This window comes from Oryzias latipes, chromosome 17 (assembly GCF_053564925.1).
Source record: "Oryzias latipes strain Hd-rR chromosome 17, Olatipes_Hd-rR_3.1".
Taxonomy (NCBI): domain Eukaryota; kingdom Metazoa; phylum Chordata; class Actinopteri; order Beloniformes; family Adrianichthyidae; genus Oryzias; species Oryzias latipes.
Window position 1 is genome coordinate 10,514,650 of NC_136253.1, and position 26,690 is coordinate 10,541,339.

A 26,690-nucleotide genomic window follows, 5' to 3' on the forward strand; every position below is an offset into this window, starting at 1 on the left:
AAACATGCGACTCTCCACATGCAGGGAGTTTTTTTTGACCTCCTGCTTCTCCTCATGGAGTTAAAGTCTGAACTACACCTGCATGAAGGAAGGAGATTACAGAAGTCATTTTGACAGCTCTGCTTCAGGACAGCTGACAATTGATTCATTCTACTGGTTTGAGTTAAACAGCTGTTTTTTTCTTTTAACAAAAAACAAGTTTTAGCTTGGGGCTGCACAGTGTTGCAGTGGTTAGCGCTCTTGTCTCACAGCAAGAAGGCCCCCAGTTCAAGTCCCGGCTGGGGGACCTGAAACAAAAAAACATCAACGTGGGACCTTTCTGTGTGAAGTTTGCATGTTCTCCCCGTGCATGCGTGGGTTTTCTCCGGGGACTCCGGCTGCTTCCCATCGTCCAAAAACAAGTTTCATTGGTTAATTGGTTTCTCTAAATTATCCATAGGTGTGAGTGTGAGTGGGTGTGTGATTGCAGCCCTGCGAAAGACTGGCGACCTGTCCAGGGTGTCCCCTGCCTTCGCCCACAAGTGGCCAGGATAGGCTCCAGCAACCCCGTGACCTCGAAAGGGAAAAAAACGGCTGAAGACGAATGAAAAAGTTTTAACTTCTTTATGGACACAAAAGTATCACGTTAAAAGATGTTTTGATGAACCTGCATTCATCAACATTTCAATGAGCTGCTGTGCCTCATCGTTGTGGTCTTATGGTATAGTATTAATAGAATTCTGCCTCCTGCTTGGGGGCCTTCTTGCCTCACAGCAAGTAAGCCCCCAGTTCAAGTCCTGGCTGGGTGACCTGAAAAAGAACAGCAATGGGGGCCCTTCCTTTGCATGTTCTCCCCGTGCATATGTGGGTTTTCTCCGGGGACTCCGGCTTCTTCCCATCATGCAAAAACATGCTTCATGGTTAATTGGTTTCTCTAAATTGTCCCTAGTGAATGTGAGTGTGCATGAATTTTTGATATGTGGCCCTGCAATAGACTGGCGACCTGTCCAGGGTGTCCCCTGCCTTCACCTACCAGTGGTCGGGATAGGCTCCAGCAGCGCTCGTGACGGCGAAAGCGAAAAAAACGGGGAAGAAGATGAATTACAAGGTAGCTTTTAGAATAATGTCACAGCAGCTCTGGGCGCGTGCCGCATAACAAGACACGGAAAGGAATATAAGAAGCGTTTTCAGCACTGTTAAAATTATCGTGCTAACAAATAAAAAGTTGGACTCTTTTTTTCTCTCTTTGATAACACGACATTTGTTGCTGTACATTTGTCCGCGGCTCATCCTTTGCTTCATTCCTACTCTGTTTTTAATGCAGTGTTGATGTTCAGTAATTGCTTTCTGCTCATTCATGTGAAAATGAGGTTTTTCATTCAGGTTTCAATGTCTGAAACCTTCAAGCTGCATCAAGCCACTACCTGCTGAGAGTGCTGCCTTTCATGTGCGTTCTGTCAGAGGATTAGCGGCCAATTAGAGTGATGGCCTGGAGCTTTGCCGATTCCACCGAGTCCCCACCTTCTCTGGATCAGACTCACAAAGAGGCAAGTAAGATTGGAGATCAAGCAGGCCATCTTTATACAACAAAGACACTTCAGGAACCGTTTAGAATGTTAAAAACTGGGTTTGACTGAGGTTTTACCTCCTTAACATGTATTTGAAGTAATCAATCATCACATGCAAACGAACACATCAGCACTTGGCACAAGTGGTGGAGGTACACTGGTGACTGACCAACCATATCTGCTTTCATCATCCAGGACCTGAAAGCTTGTTGCAGTCTGTTTTGGTCATGTAAGGGTTCTGAGTTGCAGTGTGGAATTAAACAACAATCACACTGATGCTGTAGAGATCCAGGCCCAAAAATATTATAATTCATTCTTGATCATCATTAAAAGAAGCCAAACTGGAAGTGCTGCTCTGGGGTCTGAATATGTTTTCACCAAATAGAGATTCATAGATTTGGCCTCACAGAGCTGCAAATCCGCCTTTGACCTGAAGCTGCAGGTCTCAGTTTATCCAGCGGTCTATTTCTGTCCCTTCTCTGCCTGTTTGTCTTTCATTTGTCTGCATCTCCATGAACCTAATGGAGCTCTGCCAATCCCACAGTCGGGTCAGTTTCAGCTGTGCTGCAGACACCGTTCATTTAGAATCAAGTCAGAGCGTGAAATGATCTCATCTGTGAAGGGACTGTTCGGATTTATTTCATCTGCGTTTCTTCTCTCGATACAAGTCAGCTTTATGACTTTACGCAAACAGCAGAAGAGTTAAGCATTTGGTCAAAGTGGTGACTGAATAAAAAGGGGGGGGGGGGGGGGTATGTCACCTGTGTAAACTTGCCAAGCAGATGTCCCAACCTAAGAGCTTCAGCTCCAAATGAAGAAGCTCTACTGAGAAACAGAACTGGGGAAAAACTGCACCTTAGCGTGGGGTTAAGGTGGTCAAAGAGGAACTTTTTCCACATGCAAATGTTCTTCAAAGTCAACACAGGTTAGGGTTAGACACTGATGCTCAGTTACCACATCTAGAGCAGCATGCTGGTCATTTTTAATAAAGTGGAAAAAGTACTAAAGTTGAAATATTGCGAGGGGCACTTATTTTTAAATATCGGGTTTTGCTTCAACCAAATAGTCACGATTGTGTACATGATGACTGTAAGTCACTTAGCAACAGACCAGAGATGCTTACAGTAAGTCTCAAGTCTGGCTGTAATTTCAAGTCAAGTCTCAAGTTTTAAAACTGTAATTGTCATCAAAATACCCCTCCAATCAACTTTTGATCTATTTTTAAATAGTTTCCAGCAGTCTTTTAATAATGATGCCATTTTTGCCAAAATAAAAAAAACTGTCATTTACTAAAACATAGATTCTGCAAAGCGGCAGAACTTCATCAGAAAGTTGTGGGTGGGACCATTAGTGTGTAGCAACGCCACCCCCCTTTCTCCCCCCATTGCTGAGAGCTCTTTGTGTACACACTCTCCCGCTAGCTTACAGTCCCTCAAACTCTCAGCCTAACGTTACCGGTGACACAAAAATGGCGAAATATACTGGAGCTATCCAGCTGTGCAGACAGACGCCAGCTCAGAAGAGGAAAACAAAATTTATATTGTTAAATAATTAGATGCGTATGTGAAAAGAATGTTCAAGTTGCCATTTTTGGTGCACACAGGTTTAAAAGTAAAACATAAATTGTAAAAAAAAAAAAGTACATGTCCAAAAAATAATTTTAATTAAAGCTATTTTAGAGAATTAAAAACTGGCTTTTAAACTACTTATTGTTAAAAGTATGTATACAGATTATTCTATCCATAAATTTCCATATTTCTTTCCACACAAAGACCATCCTATTCTAAACTAAACTCCTGGACAAACTGAAAAGACAGCTCAGTCACAGCAAGCAGCCTCACATTCTGTGTTCTACCTGCCTGGATCCACATTCACATCCTCTTCGCGCTCCTCTTCCTCCCTCCAGCATCTCTCCTGCCTACAGGCTGTTTTGTCTAGTAGATAAGAACATGAGAATCTGGAGCCAGGCTAAACCACATGTTGAGTAGGAGTCATTATCTGCATGTGAGATGCTATCTGACAGAAAAACTGTGGAGCGATAAAGTGAAAACAGGCACAAACTCCCAACAAGCCCAGCTCACAACCTTTGGACCCACAGTTCTGGCCCAAAGACGAGCCGTTACTGGAGCAGAGCCACCGAGGGGCTACAACATGGATGAGAGTCAGAGAGCGCAGGGCGGATCGCAGCCCTGCACAGCAGATGTGAAAGATTTAGAAGACAGCCAAACCTCTGTGCTGCATTATTCTAAAACATTTATATAATTTAACAACAATACATAACATCAATACGATACAAACTAAAATGATAACAGTTAATAAGTGAAAAGGAGCAGAATCTGACATCAGTTTCTGACCAAAAACAACAAAAATGTGGTAGTTTATGTACCCAATTTATGTTCAGGCTTTACAGCAAATTTATTCACACATTTTTGTTATTAAATAAAAGATACTGTAGCTTGTATCAAAGTTAAGTCGCTTATTTTGTTGAGAAAAGAGTTCAAATCCATTTAAATGTATAATTCCAAGTTTGATGTGAAATCCAAAGATTTTAATGAATGGTATTTATTACTGGAGTTTAGCTCTGAGTTGAATTCAGATACCTTTGTTTTTCCTGGTGCATGTAACATGTTTTTGACATAAATAAACTTTTTAAAGTCATTTTTTTTATTATTTTATATATGTGCAACTACCAGTAAACAGTTGGCACCTTCTGGATTCGGTTAAGACACTTTTCAAACAAGTAATGGCAGCATTTTATGTCATAATCGTGTAAATGCATCCCTTTTATTTTGTGTCAGCAACTGTTTTTAAGCTACGTATTACGTATTTTTTACATATTTTTCCCCGAGCTACAGTCCACTCAGCATTCATTTGCTGTAGTAAACATCTGTTTCCTGCATCAGGATAAGGTGCAGCATCAATGAAAGTATCTTCAGTCTCCACCAACCAATCAGCTGGATCTCAGGAGCTTCCTCTCCATCACTTCATATGGTGGAGTTTGTGGTCTTTGTCAGATTAAATTAGGCCAGTGTTGTGTAACTTTGACTCTGCTGAAGGCTTAAAACAGTCCGACTCTCAACTATAGTCGAGTCTGAGGTCATTTTTGCCAGTTGGAGGACACACATGATGTTAAGACTTCTCCAGCCCGGCTTTCTGATGCACACTTCCTGTGGGAAAATGAAGCAAAGCGGCCCGAGTAACACAAGACGCTCTTCCCAAATCCGTACAAAGGCTCCACTGCGGAAAGCTGAGGATGACACAATGCCACTGCAACAACAGGAAGGTCATTTGAGCCATTGATAAGAAAACTGGGGGTGTGGTAAATTTAAGAGTAATATTAAAAGGCTTTTTTGTTTTAGCACGAGATGAGAAGATGACTAAATCTTTTCTTCATTCCTGTAGAGGAGGAAAAAGAAATCCACAGATATGGAGCAGAATAGCAGAGCTGGAAGTTTCAGCATCTGAGAGGGAGGGAGGATGAAGCATCCGTCTTCATTTGACCCAGTTAGCTTAACAATCAAGTTAATTCAATAACAAACCTTTTTTACTCAAGCAGTTTTTTAAAAGCCAATTTGGCTATTTCTTTTAGCAATATTAATGTTTCAAACTAAACTGAGGTGAGACGTGCAGAACTGTTTTTCTTGTATCGTAACTGTTAAAGACCAAAACTGCAGAAAATCAATTGATAGATTATTTGGAAATTATGTGGCATTTTGTACATAAAGATCAATTTAAATGTTACATTAAAATAGTCCATTTTAACGCAAAACGTTTTAAAAAAATTCAAGGTGAGAGCGGTTAAACATTATCTTCAAATCACTATTTTCTGCCTTTTGATGCAGAGATGGATGATTCTCAGAAGACAATGACATGTGTGTTTAGACAATTAGGGCAAAGAAAGCAAACCACAACATATATCTAGGAACAACATGACTTGAGTGACTATATTTGATCTATTCTGCTACACATGTAGTAACAAACAACTAAACTCAGGCTAAAACAAACCTACCAAGAATTTAATTTGAATTTTATTAAACGTAGGTATCAAATATTTGCTTTCACCCCAATTTATCAGTTAAAGTTCCACAATTTTGTATTTTTATGAAGAGATCCAAGAGTATTATCCACTATTTTCCCAGAGCAGGGGCAGCTCTGTTCCTCTTTATCGAGACAATCAGCAGGTAATGGAAACCTGCACTGATCCTGACCCGTGCAAAGTTTCCCATCACGACTCTTTTCCGAGTGCATTACTGCTCCTGACTTTAAAACCGCCGGCTTTTCCACATGAGCAGTTCATTTTCATGACCCCATCTACAGACTGGCTTCCTCTTTGTTCACATGGCTGTTGGTTACCTGTGATAAATCCACCCCCCCGCTCATGGAGCTCAGCCAGCAACATAAATGCAAATCGACTTGGTTCTGTCTTAGGAAACGGCTGGATGCCTCAGTTAGCTGTGTGTAGGACTGGCGCATGGGAAACATGCGATGAGCTGAATCCAATGTTGGAACCTCGGCAAGACCCTTCACTACTGCCTAACTATGTAGCCACAAGGGGGCCCTGTGCTGGTCCCCAGCCCGGATAAAACACAGGGTTGTGTCAGAAAGGGCATCAGGCGTAGCACTCTCTGCTAAACCAAATGTGTGGATCACAGAAAGCGTATTCACTGTGGCAAACTCTGTGAGCATATGCCGAAAGGTGAACAACAACCTTTCATTCCAACTTCTCAGGCTCTCACAACACACCCCTAAATTCACTCGCTCCTCCAGCGCCGATCAACACTCATCCAATCACATTCATCTCTCATACTGAGCACCCATCTGAACCCGGAACACAACTCTTTTTTTATCTACCGTCAACTTGGCCAACTGAGGAGCAGTTTCTTTCCTGTCAGTCTGACTGACTGCTGAACTTGAGTTTATCACTGTAACCCCCCCACCACCTAGGACAACTTGCTAAATCTCAAGTGCAATATCACAGGACTGTGCATGACTATAATATACTATATACTATATATATATATATATATATATATATTCTCCACTGTGCAATACTCAATAGGAACCATACCATATCATATTGATAGTTACTTATTCGTGTTTTCTCATTGTAAACGGCTGGCCAAGGACCAGAGAACCAAATTTCGCTTTATCACTGTGATAAAATGAAATCTTAATAAGGTTCTCTACAGCTTTTTTCTGCATAAACTACAATATGTCTTTAGACTGTTAAACTAATTACTGTATGATGTGCCCCACATAACTCCAGACAACTGGAAAATGCATACTAGGGCCTAATGCTTAAAATTTTCCTTGGAGGGGGCCCCCAGACCCTCGTTCAACGCGGTACCTGGCAGTGGTAGTTGGTTTCCAACTTAAGAATATAAAAACTTTTGAGTCTCCGTTTCTAGCACAGTTTAGATTTATTTTTTACAAAAATATTTATTTAAAAAAAGTCAATGTAATCAGCTAAAATATTACTAGCCTAAAATTACTTTCTCAAATAAATTTGGGAATCAGATCCAGAGATGTCTTCACAGCGACAACTGCATGACAAAATCCCAGTATTAGTAGTGTGAGGGAGCCGAAACTGCCCTCATATCCTCTATCTGAACCCGCTAAACCAGATCCTGGCAGACCCATGTAATCCTAAAACAGTAGTTTACACAAAACATCCCATAATAAAAGTCTAGTAACACCTGCTATTATCTCACATCCTTCGTTATCCAGTTACAAACACTCCTCTCTCAGAATAGATGTTTGCACAGATGATTCACAGAAGTCCTAAAAATCAGTTATCTGCACTCTGTCAGTCGTGCAATCAATGCAACATCAGCACCAACTTAGTGGCTAGATTTACATGATAAAACCTCTAAGTTTTAACACTTGACAGTACAAGAGAACTGGACTGAGAGACCCCTCCCCCCTCGCATCCCAAACAGGAAGTATCTGCCGGTTCCAAGAAGCCAAAATGCTTTAGACTTCTGCCAAGAAAAAACAGCTCTATATTTTTCAGAATAACCATGCTTATTACTCTGCTGCCTTCTTTTAAGACCTTCCTGCTAAACGTAATTTTTTTTTCCATTATGTTTTTTTTTTCTTTATCTCAAGTTACTCATGTTATGAACTGGCCAATCAGATGCATGAATAGCAGCATGTGCGCAAAACTTTATCGATATCCTAAAACAGTGTTTTTCAACCAGTGTGCTGTGGGAGATGGTCAGGTGTGCCGTGGGACATTGCCCTCATTCACTGATCTAAAAACATTTTCCATCTCCAGGATATCAGCTCTGTGTTCATCCAAACAGGCCCTGATAAAACACTGAGTGGTTAGGAATATGAAAGATCATAAAAGACTTTTTTTCTTTGTGTTTATTTGATTCTATTAAAGACATTTTGATAAGAATGACGGTACCACGATTTAGCCGCAGCATCAGCTCTGTTTTCAGAAAAGTCCCGCCCCTTTAACTGTCTCCATCAATCATTCTTGGAGGCTTAAAAGTACCTCATCAGTCTGACCAATCAGAAAGTGGTTAAAGTCTTAACTTCCTTGTTCTGATTTAGTTCATAAAGTCTCTCAGTTCCACCAAAAATACCAGCTAAAGCTTGTCTTTAGCGGTGTAGCTTCCCGCGGGATCCGGTATCAGACCGTGGAACAAGTGAACAAAACAATGAAGCTCAGAGAAGCAAGTCTGTCTGCCTTCGGCGGCTATTTGCACTACATCTCCCATGATGCATTGGGTTAAAGTGACAGTGTCTCAGCGCAGTGTCTGAGTCTTCGTTGTTAAACGTCTTGAAACCACAACGAACACGAATCAAACAGATTTTAAATCTTTTAACTTAACTTTTATTACATCTTTTAGAAAAAAACAACTGCAACTTCCAGCTTTTTCTGCCACATTTTTTTACAAAAATACATGTGAGATTGTGGATGGGCTATAAATCAATACAGACTATGAGTTTCTCCTTTTTTTTTTTTTCCTTTGGATGCTGGTGTGCCGCAGGATTTTTGTCAGGGTTAAAGTGTGCTGTGGCTCAAAAAAGGTTGAAAAACACTGTCCTAGAAATGTCAAATAAACACAATTTTCCTATTACACAGTTTCCATTAAAAATGCCAATAAACACAAATAAATTAAGTAATTCAAAAACATGGTGACAGACGTAACCAATACTTTGATTTACACAAGATATATTCAAATTTCTGCCACGGCACTAGCGCTCATCATCATCTGTCAAAGGAGACATAGTTGTCTTATTCAGTCCATGGAGTGGCGAGCTCTTTACACGTGGGAGCGGCTATGGATGACGCAATCTGGGGAAATCGTGGTTGGTGATTTTAAAGAGGAGCTGTGGATCCAACAATTCCACATAACGTGCTCAACTCTTGATGAGCTGTGTGATGCGCCATCCCGGTGGTGCCCTATTATCCCGTGTTTTTTCCAATAAAGCAGCTTGTTAGAGCAGTTTAGTCATCGGTACTGCACCTAAAAAAATGAGAATTTCATTTCCTGTTCAGGGACTCAAAAACTGCACAAGAATTGAGCCTCACTGCCTTTAGGATCTCAGTCATTGAACAAATGTGGAGTTTATTTCAGTTATTGTCTCTTCTCTTAAGTGAATATCTTTAACAATAAGACCTGCAAAGCTTTTCTGTTTAAAAATGACGTGACTCTGAGGAACTGAACTGCACAGGAAATTAAAGCTTACGTTGAGAGGAACAGAATAATGATATTTAAGAAACACTTTTTCATCCCAACAAGCAAAAACAACTGATAAAAGATCTTTGGCAGTAATTTTGTACACACAAATACACTAATTTCAAAGGTAAACCAAACATCAATGTAGGATTTGAAAACATATTTACCTCGGTAATAAAGGTAACCTGTCTGTCATTAGTACCTGCCAGCTTCAGAGAGACGTAACTAAAGGAGGAAGCTCCTGTGTTTTCCATGCAAGGATCATTTTATTTACATATGTAAAGGCACCATCTGGAGCTCGGTAAACCACCGACACCCTGCCACACTTGGCTGCGCTCCAAATGCCCAACAGTCAGATCCCAGGTTATATTGCTTAGAGAGGAATAGATTCTTTATGCAGGAGGAGGTTAAAGGCTGCCATGCCTTCTTAGTCAGTTGAGGAAGAAGCTCACTAACTTTGTCCCTTAAGGCCAACAGTTAGAATTTTTCTTTTTTCATCTACTGTCCACAGCAATGATTGTGCATTCCAGATGTTTATGGGCCTTTGACACAAATCAAGGTGCTATGCAGAACCAGTGCATTTCTACAGATGTTTTCGTGCAGTTTGTGGGTCTGGTTTTGTTTTCAAAGGTGCTCGCTGAAATGTTCTCCACATAGTTCTCAAACTATCTGCAGGCAGCGTTTCCTGGAAGGCTCTATGAGTCTGCATTGCTCCAAGACGTTTATCCTCCAAACAAACCAACAGACAGATGTGCAGCCAAACCGGCAGGAGCAGCTCCAACAGCCTGAAAGCAAAAAGGCCACTTTGGATTTTGCTTTTTGGAATCAAGAACATTTTGGCAGGTCGCTAAGTTTAGAAAAGGTTTTGTATTTTTATGTTGAGACACAGATGGAGTTTCTTCATGAGTTGATTTCTTTTATATGCAGGCTTCCGAATCCTTGAGCTCACAGAGTTCAATGTTAAAGAACTCATCTGTCTTGGCCTGATCGTTGCACTGGCAATATTCCCTTCAGCGGACCTCTGCCATATGGGCTTGTATGTGCACTAAAAAGGCTATAAGGTTCAGTTTTACGAGCAAGAACCTAAAATAAAACATAGGTCCACATAATTTAACAGAAAAACTTGGGGTCACAGTGAATAACAGGCACCAGATATCATTCAATGAATAACCAAGACTTTGCTAGAAGGTGGAAGCAACATTTTTACCTCTTCGTGCAAGATTTCTGGCTGTTTCTTAACTGAAAAGTAAACTATGGCTAATTAATTGATTTTTATTGTCTCGAAAACAAACTACTAATATTGAAGTTCAGAGAGTAACACTGTTAATCCAATGATTAAAAGATACTTTACTGTTTATATGAGCATTACCCAAAAATGATCTGATTACAATGCTTTGTTTAGACATCTATTGTAAGCCCCTTGGAGGTTACAGTTCCTATGATTCTTCTCCCGCCACCCCCACTCCCATTCTGAGTTCTTTCCATTCCTGTCCTTTTGAAGAAGACTGTTTTCTGGCATGCTCATCTTCAGCAGTCCTTTGACTTCCTGATTGAGGCCAACTTAAAACTAATAAGTAACTAGACTCAGTTCAGTTCGCCAAATAACCCCTGGGTGGCTCACTTCCTAACAGGAAGTACCCGCTGGTTTAAAGAAGCCAAACTCCCATAGACTTTTATTGAGAAATAAAAAATTAGTGCTCAGTCATTCCATTTGTCAGAATAATCATTCTTGCTCTGATACCTTTTTTAACCTTTCCTTACTAATTCTAAACATTTTAGATAATTTTTTTTGGCATGAAAGAACAGACAGTTGTTTAAATAAATACCAAATCTATGTTAAAGTAAAGCCCACTGGAACCCATTTATCTAGAGTCTGAGACTGTGGAGTTTTTACCCCGGGGGGAAAAATTGGCCTCAGCTGACTCAGAAGCGGACAGAAAATATACTGATACGCTGAAGAAGATAATTGCGGAGAAAAGTTATCATCCGGATGAATGAATGATGGATGAAACAGGTGTGGTACCAGGATATGTCTACCCTGTCAGAGTGTGTTGCCCCTCCAGACTGACCTCTGAATCGCGCTACAGGACCTCTCGCACTTAACTGATGAAGGAGGAAGCACCGGCACAGAGTGACAGAGTGACACTCCTAATGCGCGTTAAAAAGTACGCTATGGTACAGTCTATTCCTCTGAATTATAAAAATACCCTTTATGTTGGACAATAGTCCAAAGTTCTTCAATACATGTTTTACTGTTTCAGAAGGGTTTTTGATGAGTATCGGTGACGGCCATTCTTCGGGCATGGGGTTGGGGGTGGGGTGGGGGGATGCTCTCCATATTCGAGGATTGTGCGTCTTGGCGGGTGATTCTGGTCCCTAACCCCCACAAATACAGGGGGGGGGGGGGGGGGGGGGATACTCATTCATTCATCTTCTTCCGTTTGTCCCTTTCGGGGTCACGGGGTTGCCGGAGCCTATCCCGGCCACTTATGGGCGAAGGCAGGGGACACCCTGGACAGGTCGCCGGTCCGTCGCAGGGTCACACATATCACACACCCATGCACACTCACATTCACACCTAGGGACAATTTGGAGTGACCAATTAACCTATGAACCTACAGGGGGGAAACTGTATGTCCACATCATTGTTCAGTATATATAAAAGGCATTTCCCTCAATGCTCTGAGACTCTTTGACAATGATATACCACTTGTATTTTCTTTATTAATAATGACTAAAGAAAACAATCTTGAAGAACAGAGCAGCTTTTGTTTTCCTATCACTAGGCTGGTATGCGACAGTTGTGGAGTTTGTTTACATAAAGAGCAACAGGGTGTGATCGCCGCTTTCTCCAGGACTCCTAGACAGGCTTCACTGGATTTTTATGAGCAGCTCAAATCCACAAACTTTGTTCCGGATCTTCCAGCTATGACCAAACCAGATTTAAAACAGCTCTATCAGCAGCTTTCAACTGTAACCTTTGTGCAGAGACCCAGGTGGCAGTATGGAGGGGTCACCGAGGGCTGAGGGTGTACCCAATAGTACGTATAATGCTCTGTTCATTCAGACAGTGACTGGTGCGTCAAAGTAGCGTTGGCCGCCTATAATTGGATGCACTGCAAATTCACTTTTGGATGTTTGTCTAAAAATGTGTTCATAAACTCGACGCCCCAGACACGTGTGGAAGGAGCTTCTGCCAAATGTTTTTATCCTGATCGCTACATGGAGCAGTATCCGTGTAAATCTTTTCTCTTCATTCAGGGACTCTCCCAGTACGATGAGCTTCACCATCTACTGCAGAAGCTGTGTCTGCATGACGGCCCACTTTGACGAATAACTGTCTCTAATTGGTCAGAGGAGGGAAAAAATAAGAATCAAACTAGCGGACCTTTTTTATTATTTTCTTTACACAAATAAGAAAAATACCAAAGTTCAGGACAAGAACGATCGGATTCTTCTCCATGTTTGTTTTAGACTCCACCCACTGATCGCATCATTGAACACGTCACGTGCCAGAGTTCAATGGCTGATTGGTTGACGTCTAAATTCCTTAACTCTACAAACACTGCCAGACCGAGGCGCCACACCGGACGGACTGATCTAAAAAGATGGCTGCAGGTCCAAAGATAGAGTCTGTACATTGAATTAAAATTTAAATTGGACGCCTATGCAGCACAAATTGCGTTCAGTGCAAATGCAGCTTGATGCAACCTTTATACCAAGCTTGAAAACACGCATTCCAGAGACTGTCAATAAAAAGTCTATGTAAATCCATGTATATGCACATTTCGGACTACCGTGCTTAAAACTATCGCGTACAAGCTACACATTTCTTGAGTCTGTTTTCGGGTTCTACATACTAGTAGACATGTCAAAAGTAAAACCAGTTGAACTTGACCAATCAGGGACTTGAATTTGGTAGTGACGCATGGCTAATGTACCTTTTAAAACATGCAATTACCAACCAGTTGAAAATTGATCATGAAAGAGAAATTACTCATAACGGTATGAGCCTAGTTGGAATATTATGACACCAAGTCTTTCATATATCGGAATAAAGCTTTGAAAGAACCACCCCTCTTCCAACTGTGAGCACATGTGGCAGTATTTGGTAGTGAGAGACCAGTGTGAACACTATATGCTAAAAGTGTGTTTAAAAACCAACATTAAGCACTGGACTGAGTTCTCTTATGAGTGACGTTCTTACTGAGTGCTGAGTAAGAACTGAACTTCACATTCCAAACAGGAAGTACCTATAGGCCCCAAAAACCAAAATCCCATAGACTTCTATTGAGAAATTAACAGCTGTTACTCAGTGATCCTGTCAGAAAAAACATCCTTGCTCTGTTACCTTTCTTAACATTTCTTTTTAATCCTAATTTTTTGTGATATTCTTTCTGTACTGCAAGTTATTCAAGTCATAAACGGGCCAATCAGACGCCTCAATAGATATAGGTGGTCTCACATGGAATGTTCAAAATGTTTGATTCTACTGAACTTGCTTTAGGTCAATGGGGTGTGGACCTCCAACAAGCTCACTCCTGATAGAAATGTTGACTCAAACCGACTTGGACAAATCACTGCTTATTGACATTTTCCTGTTTTTCTGTTTTCTGGTTCCAACATGGTGAATTGACCTCATTTCAATGGAACTGGAATCAAATCATCATCTATACGTAGATGGATTTGATTTTTTTATCCAGTTAACGGGTGAACCACAGTGCTGAGCAGAAACTACAGACAAGGCTGCAGCTTTCTTCAGACCATACCAGTACCAACTAGAGCTGGGCGATACGGCCAAAAAAATAAAATCTCTGATTCTTTATTCAATTTTAATCTTTAATTTTTTTTTCTCCCTGCTTTTATTTTCTTGAACTAAAATTACAAATGATGGAATATACAAAAACTATTTTATTTTAACATCTCCTTTGGAGATTGGCTCTAACACAAATAAATACAAGCTGTGAAAATGTCAAAATGTCTGTAATGTTACAAAGGCACTACTAATAAAGTTTCATACAAAGCGCCTCTTTTCATATTTATAAAACACAGTTTTGGGGGGCGCTTCACGCGGCGCGTGCACTAGTGTTTTGTTTTTCTCAGCCTGCTGAAGCAGCTCCTCTTTGCTTGCTGCTGTGTTCACATCTGTGCTTATTGAGAGACCGGCGGGCCGACTTTACCCCCAACAACAGAAGAGCAAGACACTAGAGAGCTGCAAAATGAATTTTGATTTCCACAAAAATTAATCTTCTCCAACAACAAATTCAAAGTAATCAATGAAATCTATTAATCTTTTGGTTTACGTTCAAAATCACCTACTCCCCCCACGCCACCCCCATCCCAACAAAGAAAAAGAGCCTTTTAATCCCTCGCTGAGAACGTTACTCCAAACATGTTTTTTAATGACCCCCCCCCCCCCCCCCCCCAATGATCCCTGAATATTTTTCTTTCCGTTTTTAGATAACACGGGAAGAAAAAGTATTCATCACAGCAGACAGGGAAAAGGGGTCAGCAGGTGGAGCGGAGGAAACATGTGCGCCGCAAAAAGAAAAACAGAGCATTTCCCCTGGTTTTCGCTCAGACGGGGGGGTGTTGGCTTTGCTATTCCCCACCCCGAAGGCCCACTTCTGAGCGCCACACTGACTATTGAGACAAACACCAGCAGTGTGCTGAAAGTGTCTGTCTGAGCAGCTTAATGATGCAACTGGGTAGAAACATCCCACTGTTCACCATGATCTTCCTCCCTCAGTCGGTCTCATCCTCACAGTGACGTCACCCCACCCCCCACCCCCCCACACACACACTCCCAGTTGCAGAGCAACATGTCAGTGAGGGAAAATTTCCAGACTTCGAAAGTTCAATGATGTAATTCTGCTGTTTGAGTAGAAACAATAGACGTCAGGAAGCTGGAAGTGAAGCTGGACACTGAATCAGAAACAGATTTAAACATTGAAGTTCTTTCTGCAGTATCATCAAGTAACAATCAAGGAGACTTTAAAAAGGCAACCTATCTAGAGTTTTTTGATAAATATATTTTATAAATAGAATGATCTAAAGGTCCAAATTCCTATTTTCTAGGTTTGACTAATAGTTGTCCAATCCTATCAAATAACCAACTTTGGATTTGAAACACTTACATTACAAAGTAAGTTCTGAACCTGTGATGTCATAAACCCCCCCGGCTGTGATTGGCTGTTGACACTTGTCCAATTGTGCTTTGCTTCTTTGGAGTGAAGCCAAAATTCTTTTTTGTTTTTGTCAAGATGCTTTTCTTGTGGCATTGAGACTTTTAAACCCAGTATTTCAAAAGTTGGATGAGGATTAAAGTGATCCCGATTACCAAATCTTCTGATCTGACTCCAAAGATCACAGCTGATTATACCGGTATTTCAGAACATGTTAATGGATCAGATCAAATTTGCTCAGATCTGCTCAGATGGGGATTTCCATATCCGCCCACAGAATCAGAATCAAGAGCCCAGAAAAAGGCGGAGCTTTCTCCCGCAACGAGGAAGAGTCTGCAGGATTTTTGCTTGAGCAAAATTTTGATCTATGATGATCACTTCTTAAATCTGGCAAAGCGCTTCATCATATTTTGTTAATAAGTTTTCATCATGAGAATGTCACCTCTGTTAGACCATGACGATAAAAGGGACTTTGCGGAGCTCCTGCTCAATCCAGCTGGCCGATTGAGCAGAATGACGAATCGAAATGAATGACAGGACAAACAATTTACACACAGGAACTTCAGCATTCAGAGGCTAAATGTTTATAAATATGGTCTACATATGAAATAGAATATGTATTTTCACAGCTTTAAAGATGAATTTAAAAAAATCCATGAATGGAATGGAACTTTACCTATAAGCAATATGGGGTAATGAGATCCATAAATTGGTATTTTGGCTTTTCTCGGGGGTTTCTTTTAGTATTTTACTGCAAGAGATCATAACTTTATTTTGTTCAGTTATTTAGTTAGGAAATTAACTTGGTTTCAAAATGTAAATCTCTCAAGTATTTTATAATGAAATCCTGTTAAATCCTGTCAACTTGTAAATAGGCATCTAATTGAGTGAACAGATGTTCAACACTCATTCATCCAACTTTGAAGGAGCAGAGTGGCAGAAAACAAATCTGCACTGCAGCAAAATAAAGTATTTCAATGATTTTTGGTGCTTCTTTAGCGGACGTTATCCAACATTACCAAACAAACCATCCTAAAAACCAGACCTGTAACAAAGCTGCTCTGAAACACAGTACAGACTGGGAACTGGAAACTCAGCTCATGAGGTTCTGGAGGAACATCCAATATTTTTCCCAGATCCTGCCTGAGTGGAGGTTTACAGGAGCATCTGCGAGGACTGGGCCAGGGGGTGGGGCTTAAAAGTGCTGAGCAAGAACAGATCCCTCGCACTCGATTAGCTGGTCTCAACCCGACAGGTTGTGCCCACATGTGGGACTGTCAGGTCGAGGTAGAACACGTTAAACCCAGACGTGTGCTCACCCGCTGACATTTCAGCGGGTGAGCACAGATTTGTTGTGCTGACGGTGAGGGCAGATGAATATTTATGCGGCTCCTCCTGAGTGAAACCACACGGAGACGGATGACAGCTCATGACAAACATGTGAGCCGACTGCACACAAGAGGAGCCGTCTAAACTCTCGGCTCCACTCCTTTCCCGAAGGTTGATGTGCTCAAGAAATCATCCTCTTGAAGATGCAGGGGTTGAAGCTGGAGCCAAGCAGCGAGGGAAAAACCGTAGATTTAGGAGCTACTCAGAAAAGACAACATTCCTTTCATTTCGGTTTTTCCTCCTGGAGTGGAAAGTTTTTACATGCTGCTGAGCGACTACTAAATTTATGAGCCTCCAAGGTTTTCAAACTGTCTAAATAAAGACAGCTCCGGCAAGAAAAGAAAAGTCTAAGGAGGTTTGCAGCCACCGTGGCTTCATGTTGGTTCAGCTCTGGATCACAGCTCATGGGAACAAACCTTTTTTTATAGCAGATGTTCCTCCTGATGGAGTCAAGTGAGGACAAGAGGCAGATTTCAGCCTGTTCAGGTCCTGCATCGCTGTTCTAATCACCAAAGAAGCCGACAGGAAGAGCAAATACACATTTATGGCCTGAAGGTGAGGCACAGGCCTCACTTTCCAGCCCTGCGGGCCATAAAAATCCCAGGGAGGAGGAGGGAAAATGACGTCTCTATGGCAACGGCATGTTTGAAGGTGAGACATTGGGATGCAGCAGGAGTGTCTGGATACAAACTCAGTAGCAGCAGAAGATCCCAAAGAAACTAGCAGTTTCATTGCTAGGCGCAGAGATGATTCGTTGGACAATGGAGAATTTATGAGACAGTCAGGACAGGAAGAGGAGTCACCAGCAGGTTCAGACTCTACCCCACACTATTGTCACCTCCTCCACTTTCTGTTTCAGCCTCTGAGTCACAGGCAGTCATCTAGGCTCACCGGCAGCCTTGATAAAGCAGCATGTCCTGCATCCAAAGGTCACGCCGCACCTCCAATCCAACCGCAATAAAAGGCATCAGTCGTTACCGTGGTCCCATCTCTTGCAACACTCAAGGATGCAGCATTGATCTTTTTCACTGAACCTGTTGGGTTTGTGTCTGGCTGAATGAACAAATCCGGTGAATCATTTCTGAAGTCAAGGCTCTTCTCGCCAAACATCCAGGTGGTTTCTACTGGAGCGGCTCTATAGCCACTTTAAGACCTGTTCTGATTGAACGTACAGTATCTGGCAGGATCTGCAAATTGTTCCAAAAAAAAAAGATGAGTTTGGTCTGTAAAGTTCATCATATATAAACTTCAACAGAAAAACACAGAAGGTAAAAAAAAAAAAAAGAATACACGAAATCATATTGCTTGATTTTGAAAAAATATATTTGTATAATGGCACAGATAATAAATCTTAATCTCCAACAAACAAACAAGAATTCCGTGGTTCACAGACCTGTTACTTCATCTTCAAGAAGCTCTTCTATCCTCCACTCATTACCAGTATTGGTGTCACCTGTTTGAACTGATTATGTGTACACCAAAAAAGACCTGTCCACACCTTTAAACTGTCAGACTGCAATCTATCCAAAATGACCAAGACCAAAGGGCTGACTAAAGACATCAGGGACAAGATTGTAGACCTGAACAAGACAGGAATGAATCACTTTACAATTAGCAGGCAGCTTGATGAGAAGAGACCAACTGTTGGAGCTAAGGGGACAGGACAACTGATCCATTTTGAGGGAAATATGAATTGGCCCATGTATGGTGCGATTTTCGGCATAAACCCCCTTCCATCAGTAGCAGAGCATCTTTCAGCAGGACAACGATCCAGAGCAACCAAGGAGTGGCTACATAAACAGCACTTCAAGGTTCTGGAGTGTTCTAGTCCGTCTCTGGACTTCAGTCCGATAGAAAATCAGTGGAGGGAGTTTTTCCAGCAACAGCTCCAAAACATCCCAGTTCTTCAGAAGATCCGCATAGAAGAATGGACCAAAATAGCTGCTCCAATGTTTGCAAACGGCATGAAAGAAACCCCTCTCATTGATAACCAGGCTTATATTACAAAGTATTTAGGAGAACTTTTGGTTTTTGACCAACTACTTAGCATATTTTCTGCACTGTATAGCGTACCGGATTATAAAGCGCAGCGTCAATGAATGGTCTGTTTTCAGAATGATGTCATATATAAGCCCCACCGAACTATAAAATGCATTAAGCGAAACAAATAAGTGAGAGACAAGTCCGTCAGTCAGACAGACTTTATTATGGCGATTACAGTAACTCTAGAACTTGTTTGTAACACGTTAGCCGTGTTGGCGTTTTCACAATACCCGTTCCTCCCAACCTTTTTTGTAACACGTAAATAACCAGACCGACACTGCTAAAACAATTGTTACTGTGACTGCGCTCACTCACAACCTTGATAGTCACACTTTAAAAAGACAACAGTCTGACACCACAACACATTAGCAGCGTTAGCATATTTACACTAACACCCAACCCGGTTTGCAATTCATCAAAAAAAAAGAAAAAAAAGATGGACATTTTGACAGAGTGCCGTGTGCCCCTCGAAGCCGCTTCAACATCCATAACCACAAACAGAAGGAATTCATATAGAATCCCCTCTGGATTATAGGCTGTATTATTGTTTTGTGAGAAAAATTAAGGCTTTTAGCGTACCTTATAGTGCAAAAAAAAATGTACTTTCCACACCACTTTCTGTCTCTCACAGTTGAAATATATCTATGATGAAGTTTACAGACCAAACACATCTTTTGAAGTGGGACAACTTGCAGAATCAATGACTGACTGTGAGAACTTGAGAAAGGTGGGGCTCCAAACTGCATCCTGACACTTTCACCATGACACAAAAGGGACAAACCTGGCAACCCATCCTAATAAAACAAAGGATAAACTCCACCTGCAGTACACCTTCAAGGACACGAGCCTCGTCATCATGCTGTTTCTCTAAAATGTAAGGAAACCCAGAGAAAGGATTCTAACCTACAAAGAAATCTGCATGTATAAGTCAAAAGTCCTGATTTGAAAAGATTTTGATGTAGGAAACCGACTAAATCAAACGTGTGCAGGTAAAAAGCCGTCTTCCCAGCTCTGCGTCAGCAGTTCCTGGAAGGAGTTTCAGTTGGATCAAAGTTTGTCAAATCTTCACCTCAGACATCCTTTGTAGGAAAATATGCTAATTAACAATGATATCAGGTGGCAAACAGAGAGAACACCCAGACGAACGTCAGAATTTTGCTAAGAACTTGTATGTAAATCTGCTAAATGTCAGAGCTTGAATACATTAGATCGTGAAGCAGGAGGCTCAGCTCGCTTGGCCTTTCCTGAACTGTCTGTCACTACAGCTCAGACTGTTAAAGAAGAAATCTACATCTTTGTTAGCTTTTTTTAAGGAAAAATAAAACAGATCCTTTTAAAAGATTCATGGTGATGGCAGATGTTACAAAGCGATCTTTAAATCAACACTTTAAGAGCTGAACTGGAGCCACCAACTCGTGCCATGGAGGACAAACATATCTGTGTCCCTATTAGAGAGGACAAACCGAAACTTCTCTTCTGTGGCCATGCAGGTAAAAAAAAACATATTCAGCTATAACATAAAGTTTAAGGAGTTTTGAAGAAGTGTTTTAGGGTTTAACACCAGAGCTGTCGCCAGCAGCATCTAAATTACGCACGTCCTTAAAAGTCTCGTAACTCTTCGACCTTTTTCGCGATCAACGTGAATCCGCTGATTCGGATGCGGAGAAAAACAGTCTAGCACTGATATTACTGACCCCTGATATTTGCTAACTTTACGTTTGTAAGGTGTTGCGTAACGGTGCAAAGCCATTTTTCTGGGCGATAGAATCAGCTGATATACAGCTGCTTTTCTATACTCCAGAATCCGTGGGAAACAAGTTAATTCCATTAACGCTTGAAGAGTTACGGCAGTTGAAAGAATGTAAACACTGGAGCTAAAGCTCCGGTATTCATAGTTTAAAAAAGACTGAATGTGATCTTGATGGTGTGACTGTCATTTCATTAAAAAGAAAAATAACTTTCTTGAGTTTTAAACTTAAAAAATGTTTAAGAATTTTTGCACAGTTTGTTTTGTTGTTTTTTGACTTAAGTCAACTTAATTTTATATCAGAGACTTTTGTCCAAAACTATAGGGCCTGATGTCAAAATTGAGCCCAAATCATAAGACTTCCACCGCCATGCTTGAAGTTTACACTAAGTTACAGAGGTAACGTTTATCAAACTTGACCACTTTGATCAAATATCTCATTTTTGAGGAAGTCAGACCTCTTTTAAGAACCCTTTGAGCTCAGTGGAGATACATGTCTATTTCAGACACATTAGATTCCTTTTCTTATATCCACTCAACGCGCTGAACAGGAAGTGAAGGAGTGAATCCATTTTCAACATGTCGTCGATCTAAGTCAGATCAATTTGGGAGCAACTTCCAGCTGCAAAGGATCATCCCAAAAATGCTGATGGAGATTCCTCTAAGTTCACATGTTTGATATCTGAGCTTTGATTCAAAGCCATAATAGATCCACATGATTAGCTGATCTTTGGATCACAATGTGTGTTGCTGTTTTGTAGTTCAAATGTCCGATTTCACATTTGCAAACCTGCAGAGCAACACAAACATTTGTGGGAGGATCGTAAATCAAATTGTGCTGCAGTGGCGGAAAAACAAAAACAGCAGAGAGGAAAACGTGCGTAGGGTTCCTTCAGGAAAGAGGAATTTTACAAACTCCAGATGTTCACTAAGAAGGAAAAGGAACCTGCGGAGCTTCAGCCCATATTTCCACTTCCTACCCTGATGACAGAAACATCCCACTAAAGGAGATTTCTGTACTGAAACTGGAACGAAAAATGAAACTTTTTCTTCAAACAAATCCACACCCAAAAAGAAAAGTTGTGTGCAGCAGCACAGCTTCACAAAAGAGCATTAACATGCACGCTTTCCTGCACAATAATCATCTGTTATGGCTCCTAAATGCATCCATTCATGTTGAAAGAGTAGAGAGAAACGTTTAAAAGCTGCTCGGTCTGAATGCAAAGCTGCCAAAATCTGCCTCACCAGTTCAGAAGTTGAGCTCACTTTTATCTGCACGTGTGCAAAAGAGTCCTTTTGGATTTTCTTTGATAAAAATGCAAAAGAAGGTCAATACTTTACTGGCAGATGTTTCGTCCAGCTGTTGTCTGGCTATATTTGTTTTTTTGACCACAACTGCAGAGTCTCCAAACAAACCGCCATCCTCCACATTATCCACTTCCATAGGTCTGTTAGCATGCAGGATCAAGAGATGCTGATTTATTCCTTTGTGACAGTCCGCTGCAGCTCTGCAGAGTGTGGCAAGCAGCAGAAACCAAGAAGAAAAATACAAAAAAAAATGGCGTGTTTGGTTTAAAACCATCTGGGAAAAACTTTTCAAGAAAAAATATTTGGTTTTTATTGTTAAAAGAAATGGGCTAACAAGACTTACGTGGTAAGCCTCAGTAGCTGCGTTTACATGAACAAAAGTAATCGGAAAGAACGCCTGATCGGAAGGAAAATGCGTCATGTAAACACGCCGTTCGGAATACTCTGCCCCCATCAGACTCGTTCGGATCAAAATTTCTTTCCGATCGAGATAAGTGGGTTATGCCGATTGTTGATCTGATCGTGTTGCATGTAAACGGTTCTTTCCGATCCGATGTCACTTCTGCTCTGGTTTAACGTCATGCATAGACGGTGTTTTGTTGAGAGAAAGCTTTGGAGCTCAAACAGGACCGGTGCGTAGCATGGACGCCTCTGCGCTCCGCCCTCGCCCGGCGGGCTCCTCGCCTCTCCCCTCTCTTACACCCCTCGCGAGAGGGGCGCCGGGGACGAGCGCTTCGTGCCCCCTGACGCCTGGACCCTGCACGGTCCGGACGCGGCTGCCAGTGGACGGAGCGAACTGTGTCTCTGAGCAGAGCAGCCGGACTTATAGCTTTGTGTTTGAGGGGAGGGAAGATGCTTTGCTACGTGTGGGAGGTTCCGGACTGCAATCCATCCGTCCCGCAGCTCTATGTGAACGAGCAGCCGAATTCAGGAGAACCATATCTCCCGTCTCCGGGCAGAGCTCGGGCCTCCAGCTCACACAGTGGCTTTGGGGCGGTGTGAGCTTCAAAGCAGAAATGTCTCTCAGTCCTTAGAAACTGTTCAAACAATCACGTGGATTTGTGTTTCCAGTCGTGTCCCGACTAAATAAAGGCGGATGTTATTCCCACATATTAACGTGCAGCCAAGATGCAGATATCAGCATTTCCTGCATGGATTTTGTGTTCATCAAAGGCTAAATGTTGTTGTTAGCCCGTGTTAGCCTTCACCTAACCTTTCTTCCGGCTTCGTTCTGCCACAAAAAAGCACTGACCACACAGATTAAAAACAAAATGATGAGCGAACAGGTGCTTCATAATAAATATGACAATAATAAAAGCACGCATGTGGCAGCTCGGCTTGTTTACAGCGGGACTCAGTTCCTCTTCCGGTATTTTCAACACAACTGCACACGTGCAACTGATTTACTCTGACCGAAAGTGCTGCGCATGTAAACGTTCGTTCTAGTCGGGAAAAGTTTTTCTGGGCAACCATTGATCCGATCAAGACATTTTGAACATGTAACCGCGGCTACTGTTGATTCAAACACTTCTAACAACAACAACAACAACAAAACTTTGGACATTTGTTTTTTCTGGGCATGCTGTAGAATTATACAAACCCCCTGTCTGGATTTGTTTTATTTGTGTCATTCTGCTGCATTCATCACTGAAAGGATTTCAAAAAAGCAGCAAACATCAGTAGTTGTTTCTGAACTACCGTACCTAATGCGGTTTCATAAGATCTTCCCGTGTTTCAGAAGAAACTGGAAGAACCTCGGGTCAGAGCCAGCAGATGAACTTCATCCAGGCTTCATTCCAAACTTTGGTTCCTTCTGTTTTGTCAGACGTGCTGCACCATGACAGGTGCTACACAAATATCTCTGCTGAGTTTTACATGTTTGCAAGCTGGATTTGAATAAAACATTGTCTGGGGCGGACGACAGCGCAGCACTTCCAGCTCTGACAATAAAGTTTGAAAACTCTGCCCAGCAACATGACTTATTGTTTCCAAGTCTTTAGTTGGTTCACACTGTTAGCTCCCCATTCATGTGGTTTTTGTGAGACTTTACTTGAATGAGGTGTTCAAAAACAAAAACAGTCCAAATAAAACCACATTTCCCACATTTCTGATCCAGAATTTGACTTTATAATTCGGCTAAACTGACCAGAGAAGCGAGTGTGGGTGTCCGGTCACATGACCCAGTTTCAGAGAGGCTTTAGCTGAAGGACAGATGGCCAAACATTTGATAACAATGGCTTTTACAACAACCTAATAACCACAAATCTGCATAAATTCCTTTCTTTCTTTTTTTTTTAACCAATAGAAATCATGAAACTTCCACCCCTGTGCTTTTGGTGGATGACTTTGTCCCTAAACATCTGGTTTTGTCTTCCCTAAAAAGATTTTCTAGATGTTTAAATCTAAACCTAGCTTTTCAAAGAGGCAAAGTCTTCCGATTGTGCGACCAACATGCTAACTGGGGCTTGTAGTCTTCAGCATTTTGTCAGATTCTCAAACCAGGAAGTGAAAAGAAAAAAAACAGCCAAACGGTCTACGGAGTTTTCCAGCTGAGGATCATCCCATCATGATGAAGGTTAACATCTCCTGCCGACTCGGATCGTACCATTGTTCCAACTCTAAACGCACACGCAAGCCATGTTCGTGTGTGTGTAATCTGCAGCATGTGGAGGTGGACAGCTTGTTATCTGGGCTGAACCACACAGCTTAATATTCAGCCAGATTAGTTAAAGACTGCAGCTACATCTGCAGGGGCTTCTATCTTCATCAGAATCACTGGGAGTGATGCAGAATTGATTTTTATTGATTCAATCCGTTTATTGATTTTCAAATATAATGATCATAAATAGAAATGCATGTGATGTTATCAGGGTTAATCAGCATTCCTGAAAGTCAGATTTTGAAGTGTTGCTTTTTTAGTTTCTTCAATGAGTCCTCAGATGCATTCTGGGACATGTAGGCGGTGCAGGAAAGAAGATCAGATTCTTAAAGCTGCTTGTGTGTTCCTGTGACTGAGCTCAGAGCATTGTGGTCAAGTGAAAAGGAAGTCACTTGGGGTAAACGTTAGCCGCGGGGCATCAGAACCGAGACAGGTCTGTGCACACAGCGCCAGGCCGGACTCCTTCCCACACGCTCAGGTGACGCCACCCCCGCGTTGAACAGAAAACAGTGGAGAGGGCTGGAATGCCTTGCTGAACGACTGTCAGCAGCTCCAGAGGCAGGAGAGGCGAGGGGGTGCATGACGCGCGGAAATTGCAGAATTAGGTCAAACTCTGCAGGATGAGGGGGGAAGCATTGCATTTACAGCATGTAAATAATGTAGGGGGACATGTGACCCCCCCCCCTTTCCCCACAGACATGTGGATTTACGAGAGGGTTCACATCCTGTATCTGATCCTCCTGCAAACACACCAGGAGGATCAGCAGCCAGCTGTTTAGGAAAAGGAGAAAAAAAGACCACAATAGCACCTCCTCTTCATTTCTGCTCCTCTAAGTTCTCCATACATGGCTGAGCCCCCAGAAGGCTCCATGAGAAACAGGGAAAACACCAGCTGAAACCTGACACCCTGATCCTGGCAGGCTGCAGCAAAGTGACACATCAACCTGGAGAGGAAGAGGAGGCAGAAGGAGGAAGAGGAGAAGGAAGGGGCTAACGAGAAAAATCAATACCGAGGCTGCGTCTTCTCAGCATCTTGGAAAAACTTAAAAAAAAAAAAAATACAAGGCTCCGAAAATACAAGGAATGTCATCCTCCCTCCCATCCACAGCACAGCTGCACACAATCCAGGCAGCGCGCACGCGCTCCTCCTGCGTGACAACCCAAACACGTCCGGGAGTCCTGCCACGCTCCCACTGCGGGCAGTGCGGGGCTCCGCATCTCCTCCGCGTGTGTGTGTGTGTCTGCAGTCACGGTGTCCCAAAACAAAACATCAATATCCTAATATAGGAAGAACTGCTCAGCAGGAATCATAACCGAACGCGTCCCGGTTCTGGTTCTGATTGCTGCTCTCTGGATAATAAAAGGCAAGAACTGTGAGGGTGCACTAGTAGTTCAGAAATCACTTTTTCATCTTAGCAATGTAATGTGACTTTAGTGACAAACCTCAGTTTCTGGTAAATCCACAGTGTGACATTTCCAGCAGGCCTCCCGTTTTAATGAATGTTTGCAAAAACAACAACTCCTCTGTCTCCTCACCCCCCACCCCCCACCCCCGCATCCGAACCTCCGCACAGACCCGCAACTTGCCGCCAAGTCTGACCCGTCCGTCCTCGTGCAGAACCAGCAGAGCCGCAACTGTTCACTCACCCTCGGACAACTCCAGCTCCAGCTCGGCCAGTTTGGTCCGCACCTCAGCGGGAAGCGCGTGCGGGTCCCGGTCCGCCATTCCGGTCTCTAATGCTTCCGTCACGGGGCTTCTCCCTCCCGGGTCCGTGGTCCCTCGCGCGCCTCCGGGAAAGCCCGAAAATCCAAAAGTCTAGTCCGTGTGTCAGTAAGTGGCTCTGAGTGTAGCGGCGACGCTGCGCGTCCTCCGCTAACCTGCGTGAAGACGGACGCAGTGAGACGTTTGAGCTTCCGGCTATTTTTCAAAATAAGTTAGAACAACCGCCACGAAATGAACGAATTCCAATTTTTTTAAACCTCCTCTTTTATTTTTTCGTTTGCACTTTACGCTAATATTTTTTGTTGGTTTAAAACATATATATTAAACCGTAAATATTTAAATTAAGGAAAAATATGTTCCCCTTAGTTTTAGATACAAATGCATGTCAACAGGCC

General features: G+C 42.2%; 1 protein-coding gene across 8 annotated transcripts in view; it reads right to left on the bottom strand.

The window, feature by feature from the left end:
• The window catches only part of LOC101156198 (disco-interacting protein 2 homolog C), a 201,314-nt gene extending 174,843 nt beyond the window's left edge, over positions 1-26,471 (bottom strand). For 5 of the 8 annotated variants that reach the window (XM_078934377.1, XM_020711269.3, XM_020711270.3 and 2 more), the window contains exon 1: positions 26,220-26,456. In XM_078934377.1, coding sequence (XP_078790503.1) covers positions 26,220-26,298 — 79 coding nt within the window. In that variant the 5' untranslated portion in view covers positions 26,299-26,456. Of the gene's footprint in view, positions 1-26,219 lie in introns of all 8 variants that reach the window. The other 3 variants (XM_078934381.1, XM_078934380.1, XM_020711272.3) reach the window with 1 other exon arrangement.
• Positions 26,472-26,690: the final 219 nt, after the last annotated feature.